The following is a 25,689-nucleotide window of genomic DNA, read 5'->3' as shown; positions in this document are numbered from 1 at the left end:
CCTACAGTGCAGTCAGAGGGACAACTCTACTTAAACAGGAAAACAAACCAACACACACACATGTAATATACCCATACTTCTTCCTGGATGGTGGGGGCAAGGGGTCAGATTGAGTTTCCCCCAAGATGCCTGGTGTCTGGACAGAGCTGAGCACCAAGGAAGTATTGAGCTAGCACTGGTAAGTGCCTTTTATATTAAGCAACTATAGGAACATCTAGGGAAGTTGATCAACAGCCACATGAACAGTAGATTTTTAAAAAAAGTAATAATGAAATTCAAGTTGCTTCTTTCAAATTAAGAACAGGGAATAAAAAGTGTCAGTAAATAAGAACAGTTCATAAACTGTATGATCAATGAAGGCACTGCAGTGTAGATGGGGAGAGGAGAGGAGAGGTAACTCTGTTTTATGGGTCAGGAGGTGTTCCCCTTCTCCCCATCTCTACCCTAGGGTGGTGTTTCTAGCATTCAGAGACCCCAGAGGCCACTCTGTGCTGGCAGCTCTAGTTTGGCACTTGTTTGGGCTTCATCAAGTCAGCATGAGAGAAATAGAAAGGCGAGGAAGGGCAGGAACATGGGAAGCCAGAGTTCTGGGTTCAGATTCAGATCTGCTCCATATCTGGAAGGGGGTCAATGGCTGTGGAGAGAGCTGGCTCCTGTTTCTGTGTATTTGTGCTTCTGTGCATGGGTGTGTGCATGCACGTGTGTGTGTCTTGTGTTGACCTTCTGGGTGCTGGAGTCATAGTCTTCCTCCAGGCCTCCTGACAAGCATTTCCCTCTCTCAGTGTCTTCCAAGTGCTTACAGCTGGCAGTTGAGCAGGTGCAAAAATGGGCTCCTCTCTGGATGTGAGATTTTTGGGCTCCATAAACCTGGATCTGCTGTACATGTGGCATTTCTAGCATCCTCACTTTGTTCTCCTGGGGCTGCCACCATCAGAGATCTGGAGTCCTCAGACTGAGCAGTGGGTGGTCTGCAGCTTCCTCCTTGTCTCCTCTAATCAAACCAAGAGCCCTCTGGTTGCCATATTGGATGGGTTAGTGTGTGTGTCTGTGCGTGTTTCTGATGTGTCTGTGTGTGCTTGTGTTTGTGTGTCAGTGTTTCTGCATGTGTTTGTGTGTGTCTCTGTGTGTATATGTGATTGTGTTTGTGTGTGTATTTCCATGTGTGCACTTGTGTGTGCATGTTCATGTGCACATATGTACATGTGCTTCTGTGTGTGCATGTTTTCGTGTGTATGTTCTTATGTGTATTTGTGTGTTTCTGTGTGTGCCTGAGTGTATATGTGTGTTTGTGCTTATTTGTGTTTCTGTGTGTATCTGTGTATGTCTTTCTGTGTGTCTCTGTGTGTGCCTGCGTGCCTGTGTGGCAGTGTCTCTGTGCATGTGTGTCTGTGTGTGTGTACACATGTGTTTATGTGTGTGTCTCCGTATGTGTGTGCCTGCACACCCACTCTCTAGAGGCCCTTGAGCACTGTGCCCTCTGCTCCCTCCTGCCTAGTGACTGTCAGAGTTCTGAGGATGGACACCAGGCTGCCAGGCAGTGGGGAGTGTGGAAAGAGCAGCAGCTGGTCCAGGCCACTCTTTGGGGAATTTTGGTAGAGAAAAGGAGAAAAATAGAAGTCAGGAAGCTTGGGGTCAAGGGAAGAATTTTTCAGAGGAGCAAGAGACTTGGGAATATTTGAAAGCAGAAAGGGAGGGGACGGAGGAGAGGGACACTTGGCAATGCTGGATAGGAGGAGGGAGTGAGGCTGTATGGGAGAGGCTGAAGGAGTGTGGGGTCAGGAGCAGAAAATGGATATTAGCACAACTGCTCTCCATCCCAGGATGGTTACCAAGCTTGGAGCTAGCAAAGACCCCCAGCATCAGTGCTGTCACTGTCGAGAATGAACTCTACCAGCAAAGGAGCAGGCAGAGTAAGCAAGTTTTGAGAAGGCAGAGACACTCTTGTGAGGCTAACATCATTACTCATGCACACGAGTATGTTCATTTCCTCATGTGACTCATGCCAGGGATCCACTGGGACATAGATGTATCAGTCACACTCAAAAGCTTGCCTAACCCATGGGTTTCATCCCTGCCTATGCCCATGTCCCTGCCCGTCCTTGTTCCCAAACCCATCTCCTCACCCTGCCCATGCCCATCCCCATGTCAATGCCCATCCTCATGCCCATGCCCATCCCCATGCCCATCTCCATCTCCATCCCCATGCCCATGCGCATGTCCATGCCCATCCCCTTGCCCATCCCCATCCCCATCCCCATGCCCATCCCCATGCCCATCCCCATGCCCATCCCCATGTCCATGCCCATCCCCTTGCCCATGCCAACCCCCATGCTCATGCTTATCCTCATGCCCATCCAATCCCTACTTTACCAGAGAAAAATGAGGTCAAGAGAAGTCAGTAACTAGCCCAAAGTTACACAGGTGGCAAATTCCAGAGCTGGGACTTGAATCCAGCACCATCTGATACCAAGGTCCAAGCTTGAACTCCCATGCCATATTCCTAGATGGTTCCTGGCCCTGTCTGACCCCTGACTTTGCTGTGTGTCTGACCTTCTATATTGATTTGTCTGCTCCTGACTTGGCCCTTCACTGTTCAAACTTCAGTCAGCTTCTGCATCTCAGTTCAGACTTCTCCACCAGCTACTGGCCCCCCGCTTGACCTTCGTGCTATTTCTTCCCCAGGACTTCAGCAACTTCCCCAGTCCCAGTTTTCCTCAGGCCACCACATCTCTGATGACAGGAGAGGTAGGCAGGCTCCAAGGGAGGTGCTGAGAAGGAGGTACTTTAAGTGGAATAGGCCAACCTCATGTCTGTGACCTGCAGTATGTGACAGGGTGGGGAGTGAATCCAAAGCTCCCCAAGGGGAAGCTGTGCGGAATGTGCCAGGAAATCAGCTCGAAAGGAAGAGAGGTTTGCCAGGTTACAGTGAGTTGAAACCAGACACTAGGAATGTGTAGCCAGGAGGTCAGCCCTGCTGCCTGGGAAATACTTGGCCTACTTTGATTTTCAATATTCATTGTTTATTTCTAAAATAAATGTTCCTTTTACCTTTGTAATTCTTAATGTTTTTAGGAACATGGGAAAGAATGATTTTATTCTGGCCTTAGACACTTTTGGCCTTCGAGAGACCGGGCCAGTTTGCTAATTACAGCCTCAAGCCTGGCTGATGGCCAGGTCTTTGGTAGGTGCAGGCTGCCTGCAGTGCATCCGCACACACTGTGTTCCCCAGCCTGGCCCTACGGCCCATTAGGTCACTCGCACTCAAAGGCTGGAACCCTCCCCACCCCGTTGCCCCTTGTTTTCCCACCACACCCGATCTTTTGTCTCCTCTTCTTCCCCTACCCTCAGTCCAAGTCTCCTCACTGATGCTAAAGAGAATCTCTCTCTCACATACACCCTCCCCACCTAAACACACATACACACACTCATTCACACCTGCATACATTCGCCCAACACCCACACACTCACACCCACACCCAATTCACCAATACATACTCACATACCCACCCACAGACACCACTCGCACACATACACCCCTCCCACCCCCCCCACGCATTCCATGCGTACCCACACCCTCTCACATACACACATACATACCCCCATAACCTCACACACAGACACCCACACTCACACATACACATGCACACACCACACTCACACCCCTTCCTGTCCACACTCACCACACTCACACCCCTTCCTGTAATGGCTGGGTTACAAGTAACAACCAACAACTCTTCTACACAATCTTCCATTTCCACCCTTTGAGCAGCTTTTACTTTAATTCTTCCCACGCTTTCCACTCCCTTTCCCAGCCCTACCATCCTTATATCTTAGATGTTTTCAATGTGAAATTATATCAAGTGCACAAAGACATAGAGCTTACATCTTTGTGATTTATCAAAAGTGGACACCTAGTAGTAATCCCTCATGTCAGAAAGTGGGGCACTGCTAGCCCCCGACCTTCTCCCATCTCCCCCCGTTGCTTACCTCTTCTCTAATCCTCAGACTTAACTACTCTCCTAAATTTGTGATGATCATCCCTCGATTTACACTGAGGAAATATACCCTAAACACTATAGTTTGCCTGACTTCTTTCACTCAATATGATGTTTGTGAGATTCACCGTGGTTGCACATAGGGCTCACTTTCTATTTTCATTGCTATATAGTGTTCCACTGAATGGATATACCACTGTGCATTCTGCTCCATCCCACTGTCCATTTCATCTGTGTAGATGCTGGGTTATTTCCTGTGTGGGGCTATTACAAGTAATGCAGTTATAAACATTCTTGGCCATGCATTTCCACGACACACATATCTGAAGCTGGGTGTGGCGTTGCCTTTCACAGAGTGGGCATGTTTTCTTTGGTTGATGATGTCAGACTTTCCAGTTTATGTTCCTACTCGCAGTCTCATGGGCATTCTTATTGCTGTATATCTTATCTTCACTTGGTATTGTTAGTTTAAAAAAATTTAGCCATTCTTGTGGGGGTATAGTGTTCTCTCACTGTGGTTTTAATGCTAATTCCCTAGAGGTTGAGTATCTTTTCATTTGTTTATTTTGTCATTTGGATAGCATCTTTTGTGATGAGTCTATTCAAGTCTCGGCCAATTTTCTATTTTTTGGTCTTTTAAAAACTGATTGTAGGGTTTAAAAAATTTTAAAATGTATTCTGTATACAAGTCCTTTTTGGTTAATAGACTGCAAAAGTCTTCCATGCCGAGGCTTGCCTTTTCATTTTCTTAATGGTATCTTTCAGTGACTGAAATTCTTAACTTTAAGAAATCTTTTACTACCTTGATAACATGAAGATATTTTCCTATGTTATCTTCTAGAAGCTTTATTGTTTAGTTCTAACATTATAAACATTTATAAGTACAGCCCACCTGGACTTGATTTTTTGGATCTTGTGAGAAGGTAGGAGTTAAATGTAATTGCTTTTCCATATGGATATTCAAGTGGTCTAGCACCATTTATTGAAAATACTGTCCTTCACTCACTGTTCTGCTGAGCCATAGGGAAACTTCTCTGAGCTTTCTGGTCTATGCTATTTGTTTATCTATTGTTACACCAATTCTACACTGTTTTAATTACTTGGGGTTTATAAGTTTTGAAATCTAACATAATATGTTCAAGTTTGTTCATCTTCAAGATCACCTTCTCTATCCTTAGCTCTTTTTACGTCCATATAAAATTTAAAATCAGCTTGTCAGTTTCTACTGACAATCCTGTTGGAATTCAGTTAAGATTATATTGACTCTATGGCTCAATTTTAGAAGAATTGACATTTTTACAATAAACATGGTATATTTATTTAGATTTTAAAGATATTATTACAATAATGTATAATGTATAATTCTCTGTAGGGCAAATTTGTACATCTTTTGTTAGATTCATTCTCAACTTTGATATTTTTGAAGCAATTGTACACAGTATCATTTTAGACATTTTATTTTATGTCTATGTCTGATATTTAGAAATGTAAATGATTCTGGTATGCTGTTCTCACATCAGCGCCTTGCTATACTCATGAATTCTTATGGTTTACTTGTGTATTTCTTTGGGTTTCCATGTATATGATCACAGTGTACCAGTGAAACGTGATGATTTTAGAATCAGACTGACTTGGTTTTGAATTCTAACCTTACCACCTGATAAATGTAGGACTTTCAAAAAGTTGCTTGATTTTCTGAGGCTCATTTCTCTCTCTACAGAAGGGTGGCACTCTTAGGTTCACAGTGAGGAATAAGTGAGAATAGGTGCCTGCCCCCTGGGCAGGGCTGGCAGGCAGGCCAACACTGACCGTTGCTACAACCATCGCCTTCATTTCTTCCTCCCCACAATCTCCACGGCTCTCCAAGTGCTGGCGCTCACCCTCTCATTTAATGGAATTCCTCTCCTAGATGGTGTCAACTCCAATGGGTTCATCTAGTTCTTGGGTTTCTTGACATTTCTGTGATCCCTGACACATCCGTTTCTGTGATGTAGTTTTTCTAACACCAAATGTGTGAGGTTTTCCACACCAACCGATTCTCTGATTCTCAAACACCAATGGGGTGTCCTATAATTCAGCTCAACTCCGATACTAGCAGTGCAAGGTCAGTGTAGACCCCATGGGTTGAAGGCTCAGTCCCACAAGTCTGTCCCACTTCAGACACTAGTTTCAGGTACAGAGGCCACCTATCCTTCAACCTGGCTGTGAGTTCACGGGCTTCCACAACCCCTTCCTCTAGCTTGATCATTCGCTAGAATGACTCACAGAACTCAGGGAAGTGCTTTGCTTATGTCTACCACTTTATTATAAAGGCTGCAAGGCAGGAACAGCCACATGGAAGAGTCAGGGGTGGCACAGAGCTCCCACACCCCTTTCAGGTGTGCCACCTTCCCAGCACATCCATGTGTTCACACCAGGAGGCTCCCTGAACCCCGATTTACAGGGAGAGACAGAGGAGAGAACGAGAGGTCTGAGAGGTAGACAGAGGCAGCCACCGTTCGAGTTTGGATTTCACTCTAAGGACTATGTGGAAACCACTGAGGGAAATATTTAAGTTGGGGAGTGACTGAGCACTGGTTCATGTTTTGGAAAGGCCACTCTGGCTGTTGGGCATATACCATAAATTGTCCAATAAGTCCTAACCGCCATTGGTAGGGTCTGTGACTTTAAGCTAATGATGTGTGTAATGAAATTAGTTTTAGGCTAATGGATATAAACAAGAATTGTATTCCTGGAACTACATTATAGTGAAATGACATTGAGCAAAAACGGTGTTATCGAGGACCTACTGTGTGGAGACCAGAGTGGAAGTGGGGAGGCCAGCTCAGAGGCCACAGAGCACCCGGTAGGTACGAGGCAGCCTGGGCAGCATGGTGTCTAGTCACATGGGTCCTGGTGCCAGCTGCCCACCGCCAGCCCTGGCTCCACCATAAGGGATGTATGACTTTGAGCAAGTCACTGGTCCTCGCTTTGCCTCAGTTTCACCCTCTGTAGGAGGGGCTTAAAGTAGCTCTTAACTCATAGGTTTGTTGGGAAGGCTCAATAAGTTACTGCATGTAAAACATGGGCACCCACGCCGTCAGCCCTTATTATTATTAGTAGTAGTAGTAACAGTTGTCATCCTGGGTGAATGTAGATAAAACAATAGATTCAAGATGCTGTATTTCTGAGGCTGAGTTGATGTGGTTTGGCAGTAAATTAGATGCTGAGGATGAAGGAAAGTGGAAAAAGACTCCTATTTCTTTTGGCAAATGGTTTGTTAGTTGTGCTGTTTAATAAAATGTGGAAGACCAATGAAGGAGCAGGTGGTGTGTGTGTGTGTGTGTGTGTGTGTGTGTGTGGAATAGGATAGTTGTAAACATCCAAGGAGAGCTATCCTGCCAGGGATTCGCTCTACAGACCTGGAATTCAGGGACGAGTTCGAGGCTGCAGGCGTGTGGGAGTGTGGCACAGTGACGGGTCACCCTGAGAGCGTGTGCGCATGGGGAGGACATGGGCACCCAGGACAGAGCCGAGGAGCAGGGTCCAGCAAAGAGCCTGAAAGAGCAGGCAGGGCGGTGCTGGAGCCCGGAGGCCGTGGGGTGACGGAGCCGAGAGCAGAGTTTCGAGAGTGGCCAGCTGGTTCCATTGCCACCGTGGCTCAGGCAAGCTAAGTGGTAAATACAAAGTAGGTAACTGAGTTTGGTAGCATGGACATTTGCTGAATGGACAAATGAGATTTTACTTCATTGGTTGGTACTTTCATTTAAAAATCAGCTCAGTTAGAAAGCCCGGTTGTTTGCTCTCCTGATGCCACCAAGAATTAGGTGAGGGGTGCCCCAAAGACAGCAGTCTTCTCAGAGCAGCCTTCAGACGAAGCTGCGATGTGCAGGTTAAAAGAGGTTCCCCTCGTGTGATGGCTCCTGAGTGGAGAAATGGCTCCCGCCTCTTCTTCAAGTAGAGTTTAGGAGCCTCCGGTGAAGGGGGGGCCAGTGTGAAAAAGTGCTTCCGAAGCTGGGATCGGCATCTCCAGGGACACCGCAGTTGGGCACAGCTGTTCTGAACCTGGGAGCAAGTTAATGCACCATCTCTACAGCTTCCCTGAAGCAAACCGTTAACCTTTCAGCTTCTCTGTTACCTAGTGAGGAGGAGACATTAGGTTGGGTGACTCTTAAACTGTCTTCCCAAGCTTTCGTAGGCATCAGCATCACCGAGAGGGCTTGTTAAAATACAGCTCCCTGGGCCCCGCCCCAGAGTTTCTGATTTAGGCCAGGGTGGGACCAGAGAACAGGAATTTCTAACCAGCTACCAGGTGAGGCTGCTGCTGCTCCTGAGACCACCCTGATGACCCCTGTCTAGATCCTATGCTCCCTGAGAGGAGGGCCCACATCCCTCTGGCTTCCCTGGTTCTTCGGAGGCCCTTAATAAGTCTGCCTCCTGATTAAATGAGTGAAATAAATACACCTCTGTGGACCCCTCATCTCTGAGGTGAGGGGTGAGTGCTGTGCTGAGAGTCTGAGGGACAGGCTGTCCCCAGATTTGCATTGCTGCCCCACGCTCCCCCACAGCCCCCCTGGAGGGCTCTTCTCAGAGCCCCACGTGGCAGAGTGGCCGTCTGTGGACCCCGAGCTCTCCCGGAACCCTTCCTAACTTGCAGGGTTTGGTTTTCACATTTTGACTGTCAGCACCCTTTGGCAGTTCAGTTCGTGCCTGCATCCTTGTGGGTGGGGTCAGGCAGAGGGACAGTGCCACAGGTTCTTTAACCGGTAGTTTTTTCTGGGACCCGCTGTGCAGCCCCCAGTGAATCAGCGATGCTCTCGGCTCTCCAGGGCAGAGGAAACGGGGCAGGGCCTGGCTCCTGGCCTCTGAGGGGTGGAATTAGTTAGGGCTCCGTCAAGGCGCCAAGGCTGCTGGTGGCCACAGCCCGTGGAGTACAGGCTTCTGGGGGAGGCCCTGCACCCCCCACGCACACAGAGCCCCTTTCTTCCTCAGGGAAAAGTGCCCCTTTCACGGCCCACCGCAGGCACAGGAAATGGAAAGTCCCAGGGCGTCCTGAGCCCTGCTCAGCTCCACCAAGGACTGTGCTCCAGCTTTTCCCAGAGGCAGGGACAAGGCCAGGCCTTTGCACACAGGCGGGTCCTGTGGGCAGCTGTGAGTGTTGCAGCTGGAGGCCTCGGCAGCACTGCCCTCCGCGAAGAAGCCCCATGTGCTGGCCTCCCAGCCTTGACCGTGGCTCAGGAGAAAGCAGCTCTGGAGCCCCAGGCCCCCCAGGGTGCAGCCCGGGCAGAGCCTGGAGCCAGGCTTTGCTGAGCCGCTGCAATCGCACCCCTGCTGGCTGCACATTCCTGGGTGATGAGGAGGGATTCCAGTGTTTACTCTGAACAATGTTTTCCTGTGTCTGACCACTGGGGTGTTAAATTCTTCCAGATTCCTGGCTCCAGCTGCAGTTGCAGCAGGACAGACCCAGGCCAATGGCAGCTGGCAGGGCGATGGAAGCCAGGTCCGCTGGGCACCTTCGGTCTGGAATTTCCATGCGGTGGATGGAAAGACAGCGCCCCCGGCTCTCTGGGCTCCGTGCCCGGGAGGGGTCTGTTGTGGTCTCCACTCGGAACTCTCACTGTGCCTTCTGCCGTTCCCACCTCCAGAGCAAAAGTCAGCTTTTCTGGTTTGAAATGCGTTGGGGAGTGAAGGCCAGGCAGGGAGTGGAGGGCGTGAAAGCCAGCGAGTTCTGAGTTCTGGAGGTCGGGCTTGTGTGTTTTCCCTGTTAGTATAACCCATAGCGGAGCTCAGGAGGAATTCGTCTGGTGGGGTGCTGGAAACGAGTGCATTCGGGTTTCTGGGGCTGCTGTGCCAGGAAGTTTTAGCTGCCAGGAGGTAAGAGCTGGATGGGAGCTGAGAATCCTTATTTCTACCCAGGAGGAAACTGAGGCACAAGGAGGTCCAATGACAGGAGGGATAGAACATCAGGCTGGAAGACCTGCCCCAGCACAGCTGGCTAGAGCTCTCAGAACTGTGGGCGGGGGCCTGTAACTATTGCTGCGATTTATTGCTGAGCAAGGCGACCAATGACACAGCCTTGGGGAGACTTTCTTCCCTGTGCGTGTTGATACATCGGTGTCTTTAAAGACACAGCTGAGAGCTTCAGGAAACCAATAGAATCCTTTTGAAGATAAAGGTGCTCTTTGCTTCCACTGCTCGTAATAGTTTCTTCACCCTGTCCTGGCTGATGACCGTTCAGGGGAAACTCACGGGATCCACAAGGACCTGTGCTCTGCAGAGCTTTTGGTGAAGCTCCACCTCTGGGCAGGTGCCTTCAGCCTCTTTTTTAAATCCTCACCCAAGGACCTGTTTTTATCGATTTTAGAGAGAGGAAGGGAGAGGGAGAGGGAGAGGGAGAGGGAAACACTGATGTGAGAGAGATATATCGGTTGGTTGCCTCTGGTACGCGCCCCAACCTGGGAATGAACCTGAAACCTAGGTATGTGTCCTGACCCAGAATTGAACCCTAGACTGACTTTTCAGTGTATAGGACCCTGCTCCAACCACTGAGCCACCTGATCAGGGCCCTTCAGCCTCTTGAATCAAAACAGCCCAAGTTGGAGTGTGGCGCGGGGCAGATCAGGGCCTTGAAATTCGCATCGTTCTAGACCCTGTGCGCCCAGACCCTGGGAACCTACTCCTGAACCCCTCTTACGGTGCACATGTGTGCCTGTGTGCCCCTGAGTGTGCATGTGTGTGCACGTGTGCGCGTGTGCAGGCACAAGCAGGAAGGGGAGATGGGTGGCAATCCTGCCTTCAGGACCTAGGTGGAGTCCATGCAGTGTTTACATAGTGAGATTACATAAAATAGTCCCCTGATGGAACTTGTCATTCTGAGCTGGCTGCTTTCACAAAGCCATTTTGATGCCAAGGATATTTTTACTTGGTTTTAAAAACAAACCACTAAGATTTCAGCTTTCTATACCCCTCAAATAGTGTGGGAAGCAAGCACCTAGCATCACCTCTGAGTCCCCTTCACACTGTCCCTCCCTCCCTCCAACCCGAGCCTTCTGCCTAATCAGCATGTTTGCTGCCTCAAAGTGGCCTTTTCAGAATTGACTGTTACATGGTGGCCCCATGTTTTTATATTTTGCAGCCATTAATTCTTTATTTATGTAGGTTCTCTTCTTCAAGTAGCAGTGCTATTGCTCTCGAGAGATGGGAGTGCAGTGAGAGGAGTAGTTGCTCAGTGGAGTGGCTCCCACTGCTGGCAGGTGCAAAGCCTCCTCTGCCCAGGCTCATGGCTGGAGCTTCCTCTGAGTGTCCGGGGAGGGCCTGTGTCAGTTCTCTCTTGCTGTGTAACAAATTACCCCAAACTCAGTTGTTTGAAGCAAACGTTCTAATTCCCGTGTGCCAGGAATCTGGGTGTGACTTGCTGCATCTCTGCAGGGGGGACAGTCATGGTTCTGGCTGGGGCTGTGAGCCCATCTGGAGGCTCAACTGCAGGAGGATCCACTGCCACACTCACACAACGATTGGCAAGAGTAAGACCTCACAGCCTGTTACGCGAAGGGCCTTAGATCCTGGCTGGCTGTTGGCTGGAAACCTCCCCAGTTCCCTGACACCTGGGCTTCTCCATAGGGCAGCTCATTGTATAGTAGCCGGCTTCCCGCAGAACAAATGTGTTGGGGAGAGAGAGAGGGTTCAAGATGGAACTCCACATGTTTTGCAACTTAACCCCTGAAGTAGCATCCTGCTGCTTTTTCCGTATTCAACTTGTTAGAAGTCGAATGCGCAAGGGGAGGGTTTCACAAGACTGTGAGCACTAGGAGGGGGGCCCGTGGGGCGTCTCAGAGGCTGCCTCCCTCCGGCTGTGACGGACAGAGGGACGGAGTTCCATGTTCACTCCCTGGAACTTTGTTGTCATAGCATCCTGAAAACTTCTAAGAGAGATCGATCGGTTGCCATCAAACCCACAGCCTCGGTATGTGCCCTGACCAGGAATCGAACCCACAACCTTTTGGTGCATGGGACGTTGCTCCAACCCACTGAGCCCCCAGCCAGGGGGGTCATGAAGTACTTTTATCTGAATTAATGGATCATCATAACATCTTTTGAGGCAGGATGTTTCTCATCCCACATACGAGGAAACCGAGGTTCAAAAACACTAAGTAACTTGCTTGAGATTAGACAAAAAGGTGAAGCTGACTTTCAAAGCAGCTCTCTTGACTCCAAGTCCTGTGCTCCTCCCTACACCCCCTTTCACACTCCTTGCAAACCTAAGCTTCCAGATTATTCCCAGGAGGAATTTGGCGAGACTTTTTGGCCCAATTTCACACATTAAATCATTTAGACCAGGCTGCAGTGACCTGAGAAGAGAAATAGAGCTCAGCTGGGACAGGTGTCGAAGCTGGAGGCTTCACAGAAGACCCGGCTGTTGACTCTGAGAGTTAGTTACACAGGGTGTGTGTGTGTGTGTGTGTGTGTGTGTGTGTGTGCGTGCACGCACATGTCCATGCACGCTGAGAGTGTGCTTCATAGACTCGCAGGGAATATTCATATGTCCCGCTCAGGGCTCTGTGTGCATATGAACATGTGTCTGCAAGTGAACACAGAGGCCTCAGGCTGCTCAAGGTCAAGGATGCTCTGCAGAGGGTCTCCTTTTGGTGAGTGGAGGAGGGTCTAGTGGTACAAACAGGGCTATTGGGATCTGAAAAGTGGGGTGGGGTGGGTGGGGTGGGGTGGTGAGCCGTGGGGGCAGCAGTGTGGCAGCATTTGTGTTGCAGGGCCCCCTGAGCCCATCTTTACTCTTTCCCGATCTTCAACTTATTGACCTGTTTTTGGTGAGATGCATTTTGCTACTAATTTCTCCAGCCGGAAAGTCAGACGTGCTGTTTGGCGCCCTGGAGGCTATCACAGTCCCAGACAGCAGTGTCGATAGCACTCCGGCCAGTGGGCTCTCACCACACGCCTAGGCCCTGGGCTCCATGCTTTATGTGAATTATCTCATGACAAAAATCCTCACAGCAGCCCACGGGTAGTTCCTATTATTGTTCCTACTTCACAGATGGGAGCAATAAGACTTAGGAAGTTTAAGTATCTCATTTCCGCTCACACAGCTAAGCGGCAGTTGGCCTGTACTGAACACATGCTCTTAATTTTACGCTACACTTTACTCCAAACAATTGTTGAATTGGCAGCTTTCCCTTGTTAGGAACTTTGGCTAGCTCTCTTACTAGTTGCCCTCTCGAGATGTTGAACTACATATGTAATAACATCACAGAAACACAAGAGCAGCAAGGAGCGAGCTGGTTTTCTGCAGCGAGGCACGAAGGTGGACCTTGTAGGCCAGGCCCTGCCAGGGAGAGGACGCCCCACGACAAAGATTCGCTGCATCTCGCCGCTGTGCCAGCGAGACGCACCACAGCCCGCCTTGTTTAATTTGACTTCTGACTCAACAGAAACTCCTTTGTCAGGACTTCAACCCCTGGCATGTTAGCAACACATATTTTGTGCGTGGCTGGTAGTTATGTTTCATTGTATGCTACTCGCTACTCGCTACTCGTGTGTATTTGTGCCTAGAAAGATTCATTTGAAACCAGTAACTAAATATCTCTTCTCAATTTCAAAAGACCTCTTTCTTGACCTCTGGGGAATTGATAATTACTATTTTCTCTTTTAACCATAGGCAACAGTTTCCTATATATTTAACTGTCTATTTCCCCCAAAACTATCTAAAGTTATATTATATTTTGCCAGTTTACCTTCCTCATTCTATTTTTCTCAGAAACATAGTGAAATAAGCTTCACCAGGGACCTACAAAAGCTTCCATACAGAAGAGAGCCCGAGAGGAGATCAGAGCGAGGTAAGTCTGGCCTTGGGTTTGGACTATAATTAGTCCTCAAAGTAGACAACTTGTGGGCTAAGAGTTGACTGGAATTTAATTATCTTGCTCTGAGCCTTAAGAAACAGTTTCAGGGGGCAGGGGAGAGGGAGACCAAGCAAGAAACATAATAACACAATGGGATAGACGGTCCCATGGATAAGCCGACCTGGAGGCTGGCCGGCCTTCCCAAAGGCTTGTCAGAGATCATCGGAGCAGCTCTGGAAGGAGAGATAAAGGGACTAGAGGGCAGAGGCCACACATCTAAATTTAGAGTCATTCAGAGGGAAGAAAACACACATGTGAAGGGGCAGTGACATCCACTAGCAAGTGGAAGATGCTCAGTGCTGCCTCTGGTGGGGTAGGACCTGGCCCTGTCTGGTGGGAGTGGTGCACGTACTGGACCAGTGGGATGGACATGGAGGCCCAGAGGAAAAGTGGAGTTTGAATCCAGTTCATTTAAGCCCCAGGGACTTTTCGTATCAGACAGGGTGCCCTTCACCTACGATGAAGCCTGAAGCCTGGACTGTTGTGGCTCTAAGTTGCTGCCCTCTTGCTCTTCTGGCCACTTCACAGGCAGAGTCTCATAAATTATTCAATCTTCACAATCATCCTGCAAAGGAGGCATGTCATTCCCATGTTACAGATGGGGAAAGTTACAGCTGACGGGGGGGGGGGGGGAGAAGGGAAAGGGAGGAAGTGATTTGCCCACTTAAAGTGGTAAGTGACAGTGCCAGGACTGAACCCAGGCCACTCCATTAGTTATATTTATTTTTCATGTTTATTAGGAGAATGCCCACCTTCTGCCAGTTGACCTTCATCACTAGGGCTTCTGTCAGCCAGCTAGTCCGTGGTTTCCGTGTCCCACAGTGTGTGGCTGCCTGAAGCCGGGTCCCCAGCCTCCTTGGCAGCTCCAGGGGCGGTGCTGTGGCAACTGCAGCAACATCTGTTCATCTGCTGGTTCTGATCCACGGGCCTGGGGTCAGGGCAGCAAACGGGATCAGTGAGATGCCTGTTCTTAGGTAACTTAACTTCTAGTTGGTTAAGAGAAAATAAACAAATGAGAAAATCGTGAGAAATGCCAGTTGAAAATAGTTCTATGCAGAGAACTACGATAGCGACTGGCAGCTCCATCAGGCAGTGGTGAGAGGCCTCCTTGAAGAACCCACATTCAGGCTACTTATAAGATGGCCCATCCCTATGGAGATTAGGGAAAGGTGCATCTAGGCAGAGCGACGTGCTGGAGACGGTCCCTGCCATGGGGACAAGCCTGGTGTGTGTGGGATGACAAAGCCCAAGGTGGCTGATGTGGGGAGTGGTGGGAGTGTCACCAGCTAAGGCTACAAGGACAGGCCAGAGCTAGTCAAGCAGAGCTTTGTAGGCCAAGTAAGGAATTTGCAATGTATCTTAAATGGAATGGGAAGCTTTCGGAGTCTTGGTAGAAGAGTGATTTGATTTATGTGGAGAAGGAATGGAAAGGGAAAGGGTGGAAGCAAGGCGGCCACCTGGCAGGTATTTGGTAGGCCAAGGAGAGCTGTTGACGTCTTGGATGAGAATGGAGATGCAGAGGGTGGTGGGGGACGATGGACTGGCTACCTGAAGTGAAGATGCAAGAGGGAGCAAAGACAATTTAGATTTTTGAATGAGGCAGTTTGCTGAAGGATAGTGTCTCTCTCTGAGATGGGAAAGACCGGGGAGCAACATATTAGGGGGTAAGGTCATTAGTTCTGTTTAAACCATGAGAAGTTTGACATCCTACTAGATACTATACAAATGAAGATGCACGGATCACGGTTGGATATATAAATTTGGACTTTGGGGAAGGGATCAGGCTAGAATTAAGATTTGGCAAATAGATGGGATGTAAAGCCATCGAACTGACTGATGTCACCCGGGGGGCTGGTGGAGATAAAAAAAAAGGAAGGGAGCTGGGAAATCACCAATAAAGACTGAGAAGAAGGGTGGTAAGTAACGGAGGAACATAGGTGCCTGCGGTGTCATGGAAACCAAGTAGAAACGCGTTTGAAGAACATGAGGGTGGCCGGCTCTGTCCAGGGCCACTGCTTCTCGGAAGGTGAGAGGGGAGGGGTGTGAGGTGCGAGGGAGAGGTGTCTTTGATAAGAACAGGGACAGCTCCTCCAGCAGGGGGGAGGGAGGGCAGGGTGGTGGTGGGGAGAGAAGGGGGTTCCTGATGGATTCTTGGGTGTCCCCCAAGGTAGGTGAGGCAAGGACATCAGGGTCGAGGGAGAGGGAGAAGGGGTCACGAGGTGGTTTGAAATAGTTGTTTGGGGAGCAGGAAAGTGAAAAGTCTTGGAAAAGGGGGTAGTGGGGTGGGCTAGTCATGTCGACAGACTGAGATAGAGGAGCAAGAGCGTGGAACATGAAACTAAAGGATTCTGCAGCTGGACAGCCTGAGGGAAAATCTCGGGGCACCTTGGACGCGCTGTGGACCGTCCCTGTGGGCTTTAGTTTCCTTTCTCGTGAACCGGGGGTCATACGGCATCTAATGCGTATGGGTCTGGTGCGGATTAAATCAGCACAGGTGAGGTGCTCAGGCTGCACCCGTGGGTAGCACGCCCGCAGAAGCTGGCTCCTCTCCCCTCGAGCCCGCCGGCGGGCGCTCTGCCCCCGCTGCCCTCTCAGGGGAGCCCGTCAGCCGGTGTCACGCGTCCCGGGCTCGGTCACGCGGGGCTGGGATGAGGCTCCAGGGCCTTAGGAGAGATGATAAGGGGAGGCCGTGGAATTGAAACAGAAGGCGGGAAGTGAGGGCAGGAAGGGGTGACAGGGAGGAAGGGAGAGTGGGCGGGCTGACGGGGCCTGCGGCGGGGCCTGCTGCGGGAGGGAGCGGGGAGGGTGGGCTGGGGCGGAATGGGGTGCCCACAGGTGGGACTGTGGGTGCAGTGCCGTATTGGCAATGATGAGAAGAGTGGACGGACCACCGGAGCGAGCGGTGGAGACTGAGAGGAAGGCCCGTGTTAGGCGCTGTGTTACCCCATCTTAAAGGAGGCGGGTAGGTCAAGGAAGGCGGGGCCAAGGATTTGCGTGGGTCATTTACGACACGATGAAAAAAAATCACTGATGATGATGGGAATAAAACTGCAAAGAAGCCAGTGTCCAGGGGGTGAAACTGTTAGTGACCGAGGGGCAGAGCCCAAGGGCCAGGAGCTGGCAGCAACCAGGTGGATGAGGGGGTGACATGAGCTTCAAGGCAGGAAGGAAAATGGTTTGAGAACGGCAGTGGGGGACAAGGGGGACACGTGCCTACCTCCAGGTCCAGAACCTCTGGGCTGTGAGGGGACAAACCACTCCCCCGAGAGACCTGTAGGGGACCGGAGGGAGGGACGTCCTTTGATGGTCTGACAGTGCTGTTGGCAGAGGGTCTCAGGGATGTTTGCAGGTCGTGGTGTCTCCAAATGGCAGCTTTTTACCCTCAGCTTTCAGATTTTGCACACAGTTTAACAGTTTACTGAAGACTCTGAGCAAATCCCACATTTCTTGTTCCCTGACGATTTTCTCAACGTGATGTGGTGAATGCTACGTATCACGGGGTCATTTTTGCCTTTCTCTGAGAGCACAGGGAAGAGCAGGCTCTTTTCGGGGGAGGGTTAGGAAGGGTTCCCAACTGGCTGAGCTGCACTCTGGGTTTGGGAGGACATGCCGTTCCTTAGAGGTTGGGAGTGGGAAGAGAATTCAGGACAGAGGCGACAGGACTTGCCAAGAAGTACAGGCATGAGAAGCTGGCGAGCGCCGGCGAGGGGGTGTCAGGATCGCTGGGCTCTGGGGCGTGCATGTGTCTGTGTGTCTGTGTATGTGGAGGAGAGTGTGTGGTGCTAGCAGCCAAGACTGGGAAGCTTTTCCAGGACTAAAATTTTGAAGAGTCTTGCTAAGGAATATGCATGTTATTTTACAGGCAATAGGGGGTAAGTTTGGGACAGAACTGTGATGTGATGAGATTTTTCTAGCTTGGTTTTCCCTGCTTAGGAGTCATGCCTGGCGTAGTACTTGGCACAGTATAAACAGTCAGTGAGTATTTGTTGACTAAATGGATGGCTCTATTTATAAATGATCATTCTTGCAGTAGCTGCAAGGGGATAAAGTCCGGGGAAAGAGAATAGAGAGGCTGTAAAACCTATTTGGGGAATGGACCCTGACCTTAGGGTACGAGAGGGAAGCAGGAGCTGAGAGTCTACTTGGAGGGTCAGGAAGGACGGCAGTGTCACTGACAGGCAGGCGTGGGGCAGAGGAGATGTCTGCGGGAGTGGGGTGACAGTCAGCACTGAGCTTTGTTTAGAACAGATTTAAATTTGATGAGAAGGCAACACTTGTTCAATAAGCATTTGAAAATAAGAATCTCCCAGAAGAGAGACGGTTCCTAGGAATATATTTTGGTTAATTTATCAAGGTCCCAGTGGTACCGAAGACACCGAGTGATAAGACTTTTAGGAAGTGATTTGAACACTCTCAAAGGGAAATGATTAATAATTTAGGATGCCAATATAATCATTTATAATGGGACACACCCATGTATTTTTTGACATCAGTTTTCAGAACACTGCTGCGTGAACAGGAACAAAGGGGCCACTTTCAGCAAGTCGTACAGCCAGTGAGCCCCCATTTTACTCATTCGCTCCTCGGAGAACAAATGCTGGCAGCCCAAGCCCGTGGCAGCCCGGCCCCGCACAGTGCTGGAGGAAACGGGAGGAGGCCTTTGCCACGCTCTTCCTTTCTCAGTAGAAAACATGGGACACGCTTTGACAATTTCTTGGTGGCTCAGGGACGTCATTAAGAGCACCGATGATTTCTACTGGGAGCAGCGCTATTGAAAGGGCTTCATTTGAGTTGGGGCTGCGTTGGGGAGCTGAGACTAGTGGCCCCTTCACTAAACGGCTCGTGCTCTCTGAACTTTCGTAGGAAATCGGTTTGCCCCTCACGGCTCTTCGGTTCCCCCAAGCGTCACGTCATGTGCGGACAATTGGCTGGGTTATTCTGCACCTGTTTGGGCAGGGCTGCTGGGTGGCTCCCACAGTGTGAGTTCCAGGCGCCACACCTTGAAGTTTAGAACGCAGTTTTCATTGATCCCATGGCTATTTCTTTGCCAGCATATACAATTCTAACAAAGCATCCAAGCGAGTGGGAGACTTTTGGGGCAATGTCCTTGTGCGTAGCTGGTTTTGGCCACAGGGAGCTGATTCCATTCACTTCTTCCCCGGTTTTCCTGTGACTCGGGTGGCACTGGGGGCTTGTTCTCCAGCTCTCCCGCCTGAAGTCAGCCTCACACTGGTGCTGGGAGCACTCGCCCAGACTCCCTTTTGGTTTCTGGCCTCATCGCTACGGGCTGTGCTCCCGTGAATGGCAGGCCTCGGAGCTGGCAGGAACCCTGGAGACCACTGCAGTCAATACCCTAACTGCTCTTTGTCCACGAAGACGGGAACACGAGGACAATCCTCACCTCTCAGGGTGGGAGGGGCAGTGGATTTGGCAATATTGAATTTTGAGGGAAACTAGCAACTTCAGTAGCCAAAATTTTCTGAGCACCTTGCTATAGAGAGGTTTATAAAAAGGGAAAGAGTGTCTATGAGTTTTCATCTTAAAAGACACAATTTATTACTTACAATGGCTAAAATTGGAAACACTGTAAAATTCCTCGGTGGAGACACAATTAATGCTGAGTCTTCACTGGATAGATTATTAAGCAGATGGACTATTAATTATTTTTATTTCTAAAATAATTATGAGAAATCTTTAGGAACATGAAAAAATACAATGTAATGTTAGATTAAAAGTGATGGATTCAAAAGGATATGTGCATTTCATGACCACAGCCATATAAGAACTGGGTGAGGGCACAGGTGATGATTGTGTGACGCTTAATGGGATTATAGGATGAAAAAATAACATTTTCCAAGCTTTCTATAATGCTGATGTATAATTTCAGTTATGAGAACACATACAAATAAGTACAGCAAAATACAACTGGCCGTCGCCGACAAGGCACACATGTGAATTGCTCCTCTAGAAAGGAGGTGGCTTGTTGCGGCTCCCCCTGGTGATCCGTTAGTGACTGCGGGCTGGCCACACCCGGGGGGAGGATGGGACTCTGCTCACAGGATAGAGGTGTCTGTGTACAGCGTTGAAATAACCTCCTTCACTCCATCTTCCATTTGAAAAGTGCCGAGTGCCATCTCCAGAGCTTTCCCTGCTTCGCTTCATCCCCCAAAACTGTGCTTTCCTTTTGTTTAATTTCCATTTTGTAAGTTGTTTTAGGACTAAAGTTATTGCTGAGTATGAATAAAGAGATTCAGGGTAAAGTACAGTCAAACTCTTGATTTTCAGGAGGCAATTTATTTGGATTGTGGTTCAACTCAGGAAAACTCAACTCCAACCATTGGGAGTTTTGATTTTATCATGATTTGAGGTTCTCTGTTACCCAAGAGTTGGGTGCAATGTGTGATGCATGGATTTTCTCACATTTGGGCATGAACTGTGGCAACTGTGTGACACTGAGGACAGGCTGTCAATAGGCTGGTGGAATGACTGAATCCTGTAGAAGGCAGCTACTGTAGTTCTCTGCTTCTAGGCAAAGTCTCAAATGTAAGTCACCTTCTTCGAAACAGACACCTGCCTGGGTTGCTAGTGCTTTGAGCATTTTAAAGGAGGCGGTGGCCTGGCCCATGGGCTGAGGCAAGTCCTGGGAACACCTGTCTGTTTCCCAGTCTTCTCTGGGCCCACAGCGCCCCACTGTCCCCGTGGAACAGGACTTCCGTTTCCTGACTGATTAGACACTGCGAGCGACACACTTTCAGGGGCTCACTGCTCAGGAGCCAGCTGTCGGGCAGAGAAAGGGTCTCTGAGCACATGTTGCCTAACGTCACTCATGTCGTTCCCTGAGTGTGAGGTTGCAGGGCTATTTCTCGTTGCCTGATTCTCTGTATCTGTCTTACTTGTTTGCCTATTGGTGCGAAATGCCCACCCAAAACCGTCCACAGGAGGAAAGGCTGAGAGGCTCTCCTTTGATTGTGTCTATCCGGCTTGTTCTGAAGTTTTCATTGTAAAATTGGAGCTTGATCTATGGATCATATGGTCGGGCCACATATGCTTTGTGCCCACTGGGTCTTCATATTACAAAGTAGGATTAAAAATATATATATATCTTTATTGCTTTCAGAGGGGAAGAGAGAGGGAGAGAGAGAGAAACATCAATGATGAGAGAGTCATTGATGGGCTGCCTCCTGCCCGCCCCCCACTGGGATCGAGTCCTCAACCCGGGCATGTGCCCTGACCGGGAATCGAACTGTGATCTCCTGGATCCTAGGTCGATGCTCAACCGCTGAGCCACGCCAACAGGGCTAAAGTGGGAATTTTTATATTTATGATCTAATATTCCTTGGATCAGTGTAAAATTGAATTCGTAGTTGTACCTGGTAGGTAGACAATGCCCAGCGCTTTTTCCTGCAGTGAATTTGTAAAGAATTTATTCAGCTCACTTACATTCTAGTTCAGAGCAGAGCACATAACTATTTGGAAAGAGCCCATGTAATCTGTGTACTAGACGCTGAGCAGAGGACTTCGCTCAAGATTTGAAAACACTGAGGTGGCATTTAAACAACACCCGCTGCCCTTCAAGGTTCAGCACAGCCACCTTCTCTTCTCGGACCTGTTTTCTGACCTCCCTCCCCACGCAGGCTCACCGAGGACGGTGACGGTCTGTCTCCTCATGGGGCTGAGCTCCTTGAACCGAGGCTCCGCCTCCTCCCGCTCCGGTCCCCAGCCCCCGCTGCAGGGCCCGGTACACGGGAACACTCAATACCCATCTGCAGAGGGACTGAGGGACTTGTTCTGACCTATGTACAAAGGACATCTCTCTCTTTTTTTTTTCTGATGACAAAGATGATATGAATTATTCTTGAGTTGTTGTTGGCATGGGAAACAGACCTGCTTTGTGGATCTTTGACACTGAGAAGTGTAGACCCCAAAGCAAGATGTGAGTGTGGAGAATGCATGGCCTGTTTGGGGTGGGCACAGGACCCACAGCAACATAGACTTGCTGAATGCACGCATGGAGGAGCGCACTGATGCTGCATGGCCATAGGTACTCGAACCCTCTTTCCACTGTTGTGTCTCTCAAGGCATACACATTCTCAGGTAAATGACACAGAGCACAGAGGCGTTTCCACAAGCAGAGTCTGCCCCTCCGCCCCCCACAGTGGTGAACTGACGAGGCCATAGCTCTATAGGAAGATGGGCACCTCTGGCTGGACTCCCACCTCCTGCCCCAGATGTGGTTAGAGACCATTCCTTCCCCTAGAAAGAGGCGCCGTCTGGATTGGAACATGCTCCCCGCTCCCAAAGCGGCCCTTCATGCGCACTTGGCTTTTAGCAGAGTGAAGGAATGGGCTTGTAGCTCCTCTCCTTGGGGTGCGGGTGTGTTTGGGGAGGGGCAGCGGTGAGGAGGAGGAGGGGACCAGCATAAGGAAGGGCCAGAGGGCTCCTCCTCTTTCCTGGAAGACCAGCTTACCCCTCCCCCCATTTCCCTCTGTCTTACCAGTCCCAGGGTTCCCAGTGCTCCCAGCATCAGTGCTGCTAAAGGCACATCAAACCACTATCCGTGTGCACCCCAGAGCCTATCAGGTGGAGGTGAAACTATGGCAAGAGGTTCCATCGCTTCCTTGGAATCGGGGCAGGGTAAAGAGGTGGAGAGGACCGTGACGGCGGGGCTAGTGGGGAGTCTGTGGTGTGCACCTTGTTTCACCAGGTGAAACCAAGGGCTCAGCACATATGCTGGGCCTGTGGGGCGGGGGCACCCCGGATGGCGAGCGCCAGGCTGGTTCACACCCAGGAGCGTTGTTCCGCCTCGTAGAGAAAAGCCTTCCAAGACTCTTCGGGCCTAAGTGGCAGCTTCCTCTTCAGCCAAAAATAAACAAGGAGCAACCAGAGGGCAGACGAAGGAACAGGGCAGGGAGGAAACGAGAGGCTGAGGACAGCATGTCGGGGTGAAACGGAACTGCATGGGCTTCCTGTTTCGGGTGCTGTGCTTGTCCTTCTGGCGCAAGACAAGACTCTTCGGTGCGGCGGAGGGAACAAAGTGAGAGCCGAGACGCAGCAGGACAAGACGCCTGCAGACTGGGGCGGGGGAGAGGAGCGAGGCGGAACGGGAGGAAGCCTTGGTTTCCAGTGGAGCATGAGGCCCTCTCAGGCTGTTCTCCTGGGTATGGACGTGTTCGTGGGACAAACCTTCTGAGACTGATTTCAGAGGAGGTGAGCCATCGAAGACCCGCCCTTACCCTGAGCAAGTTCATCCTCCCATCCTCTTACGTCATAACATTTTCTGATGCTCACAGTTCCAAAACAGGGGCTAGAGAAAGATTTCAGGACCCACACAGGCGTTTTCCTGGTTACTTGTTTCCACGAGATGCCTTACCCAGTGACTGAATGCACGAATGACTGATGAACGATTCCATGGCCAAATGAGATTAGGGATGCTACATTTTAATCTGCTGCAAATCAATCTGTCCTTAGAGATTACAGAACAAGTTAGCATGGTACGAGCTCTGAGAAACCCCGAGCTAAAGGAATTTGTTTAACATGTCAGTTTTTAAACTTACCTGACCCAGGCCAGGCCTTCTAAATTTATAGTCCACAACACCATAGACTATGCTAATAAGGCCCCCGGATTAAACAATGTGGTCATATAGGGTGACCCTACCCATGGACCGTTTTCCCCTTTACATAACACCTGTTAGCCTCTGGAGAGATTCCTGCATTCTATGGGTCACAGCTTAGGCGACACTGGGTTAAGAAAGTGTCTTGCCCATCACGAGATTGCAAATGGCGCTACTTTCACACCATATTGGAGCTACACGTCTGAGTGGGATTGACCGGTGCCGGTGCATTCACCCCTCAGTCCTGCTTGGGACCCACAAGATCCTTTTGTAAGATGGTTTCCTGGGATAAAGATGCAGCCTGTGGCCACAGACAGAAGGTGAGATTAGCTTTGCATGAGAATATCATTCACGGCCACAGTTTTCTTAGCTCAGTGCTTTAAGGAAATGGCTTTTGATCTAAGTCAATTTTGATATATCTATATTGATTTCAGAGAAAGGAAAGGAGAGGGAGAGAGAGAGATAGAAACATCAATGATGAGAGAGTCATTGATCGAACGCTCAACCTGGGCATGTGCCCTGACTGGGAACCGAACCCCGATCGCCTAGGATCCCAGGTCGACCCTCAACTGCTGAGCCACGCCCGGCCGGGCCTAAGTCAATTTTGGAATAGGCAGAGGTGGAGGGCATGCTCCATGATCCTTTTAAATGTTGAAAGGTCACTGATAGGCAGCACCGAATATATACAATAAAGAATTCTCGAATGGAAATGTGTTTCGGAGCTGCCAAAGAACTGGAATGATCTCTTGGCTGTTTCCTGCCTCTTGAGTAGCCAATATCCTGTAAATCTTCAGTGTTTTTTGGTTTAGATCCTAAAACAGGAATTCCCAAGTTTTGTCGCACATTAGAATCAAGCTTTTAATTCTTATGCCCGTGTTGCATCCCATACCAATGAAATCACAATGTTTTGGGTGGGAGTCAGGCATTTAAATTTTTAAAAGATCTCCAGTAATTCCAATGTGCAGCGAAATTGGAGGATTGCAGGCTTAGAAGCACTTTTATTTCCAGACATTTAATTAAACCAGCAATGCTTCTGTGAGAGAAGCAGGACAGGAATTCACCGTCACCCTCATCTTGTTTGGTGACAGAAGTCTCAAGAAGTTAAGGATCTTGATCAAGGTCACACATTTGTGTTAGGCTCCAGGCAAGTGTCACTCCTTTGAATTTCTTTAGGTCAAATCCAGCATTATCAGACTAGATTCTGGAAATGGTAGGATAAGAGATTGAGGTGGGGGTGGGAGGAGCTGGGGTTGAAAACCCAGTGGGTGGAACGTGGGCCTTTGTGTCTGAAGGAGAAACGTGGAAACCATGCCTGTGCTGTGCCTCCCGCCCCTCCGTCAGTGCTGATTCTGTCTGCGGATGCTGGTTTCGTTTCGTTTATAGAGAGAATGGAATCTTTGTGCCAGAGTTGAAGGAGGCTGTCAAAGCCCACAGCTTGTCTTCGGACTTAATGTCAACTATTTGTCTCCTTATTTTCAAACAAACAAGTCCTCCCCATGAGTTTTGAGGCTGTCTCAAACATTTGCTCCCTTGGTTTTATACTTTCCTGGTTCCTGAGTCAGCAGTTATGAGAAAAACTTGCCATTTTCTAGAACTGGGCTATCAGCCAGAGGCTGTTGTAGGGGTCCAGTGACGTATGGTGAGGGATTTTAGGGCTGTTGTGGGGGTCCAGTGACTTGTGGTGAGGGGTTTTGAGCAAGGTGGTGACTTATACAATTGTAGGTTCATGTTGAAACAAATAATTTATTAATAACTGGACTTCTTTGAGGCTTCAGGATTCATTAACTAGAAACTTAGAGGCAAAGATAAAAGGAATTATCCAAAATTCCCAAAATACCACCAACTCAAGGCAGCTTTTTCACCACCTGGCATGATTGAGCAATCCTATTGTACATATGGGGTGAAGTACAAACACATTCCTACCGAATACAGAAGCTAAGTCAAGGATTTCCTTTCACTGTAGGCCGACAGGTGTGGGCGGGGACACTGGGCGACACATTCTATGTTGCTGGGAACTTGGAATGACCTGAAATTCTGGGATCTGATGGTAGGTCCTAGAAGAAGATGCTTCCACTTCCAAGTTTTAAAAATTATTATGTAAAACTCTCAAGGTTAGAGGACTATTTGAGCATTATGTCTTCCCTAGCCTCAGAAAAATGACACTGAATTCTCCTAAGAATCTATTGTCAGGAA

At 49.4% G+C, this 25,689-nt stretch overlaps 1 protein-coding gene across 1 annotated transcript in view; it reads left to right on the top strand.

Moving 5' to 3' along the window:
• Positions 1–2,142: 2,142 nt before the first annotated feature.
• Positions 2,143–25,689, top strand: part of CDRT4 (CMT1A duplicated region transcript 4) — a gene marked incomplete at both ends in the record, with an annotated part of 34,710 nt that continues 11,163 nt past the window's right edge. Inside the window, 3 exon segments of the mRNA XM_081162052.1 lie at positions 2,143–2,384; positions 9,743–9,848; positions 13,741–13,819. Coding sequence (XP_081018178.1) covers positions 2,143–2,384; positions 9,743–9,848; positions 13,741–13,819 — 427 coding nt within the window.

This window comes from Miniopterus schreibersii (assembly GCF_964146895.1).
Source record: "Miniopterus schreibersii genome assembly, chromosome: 16".
NCBI classification, from domain to species: Eukaryota; Metazoa; Chordata; class Mammalia; order Chiroptera; family Miniopteridae; genus Miniopterus; species Miniopterus schreibersii.
This window is presented reverse-complemented; position numbering and strand designations above follow the sequence as displayed.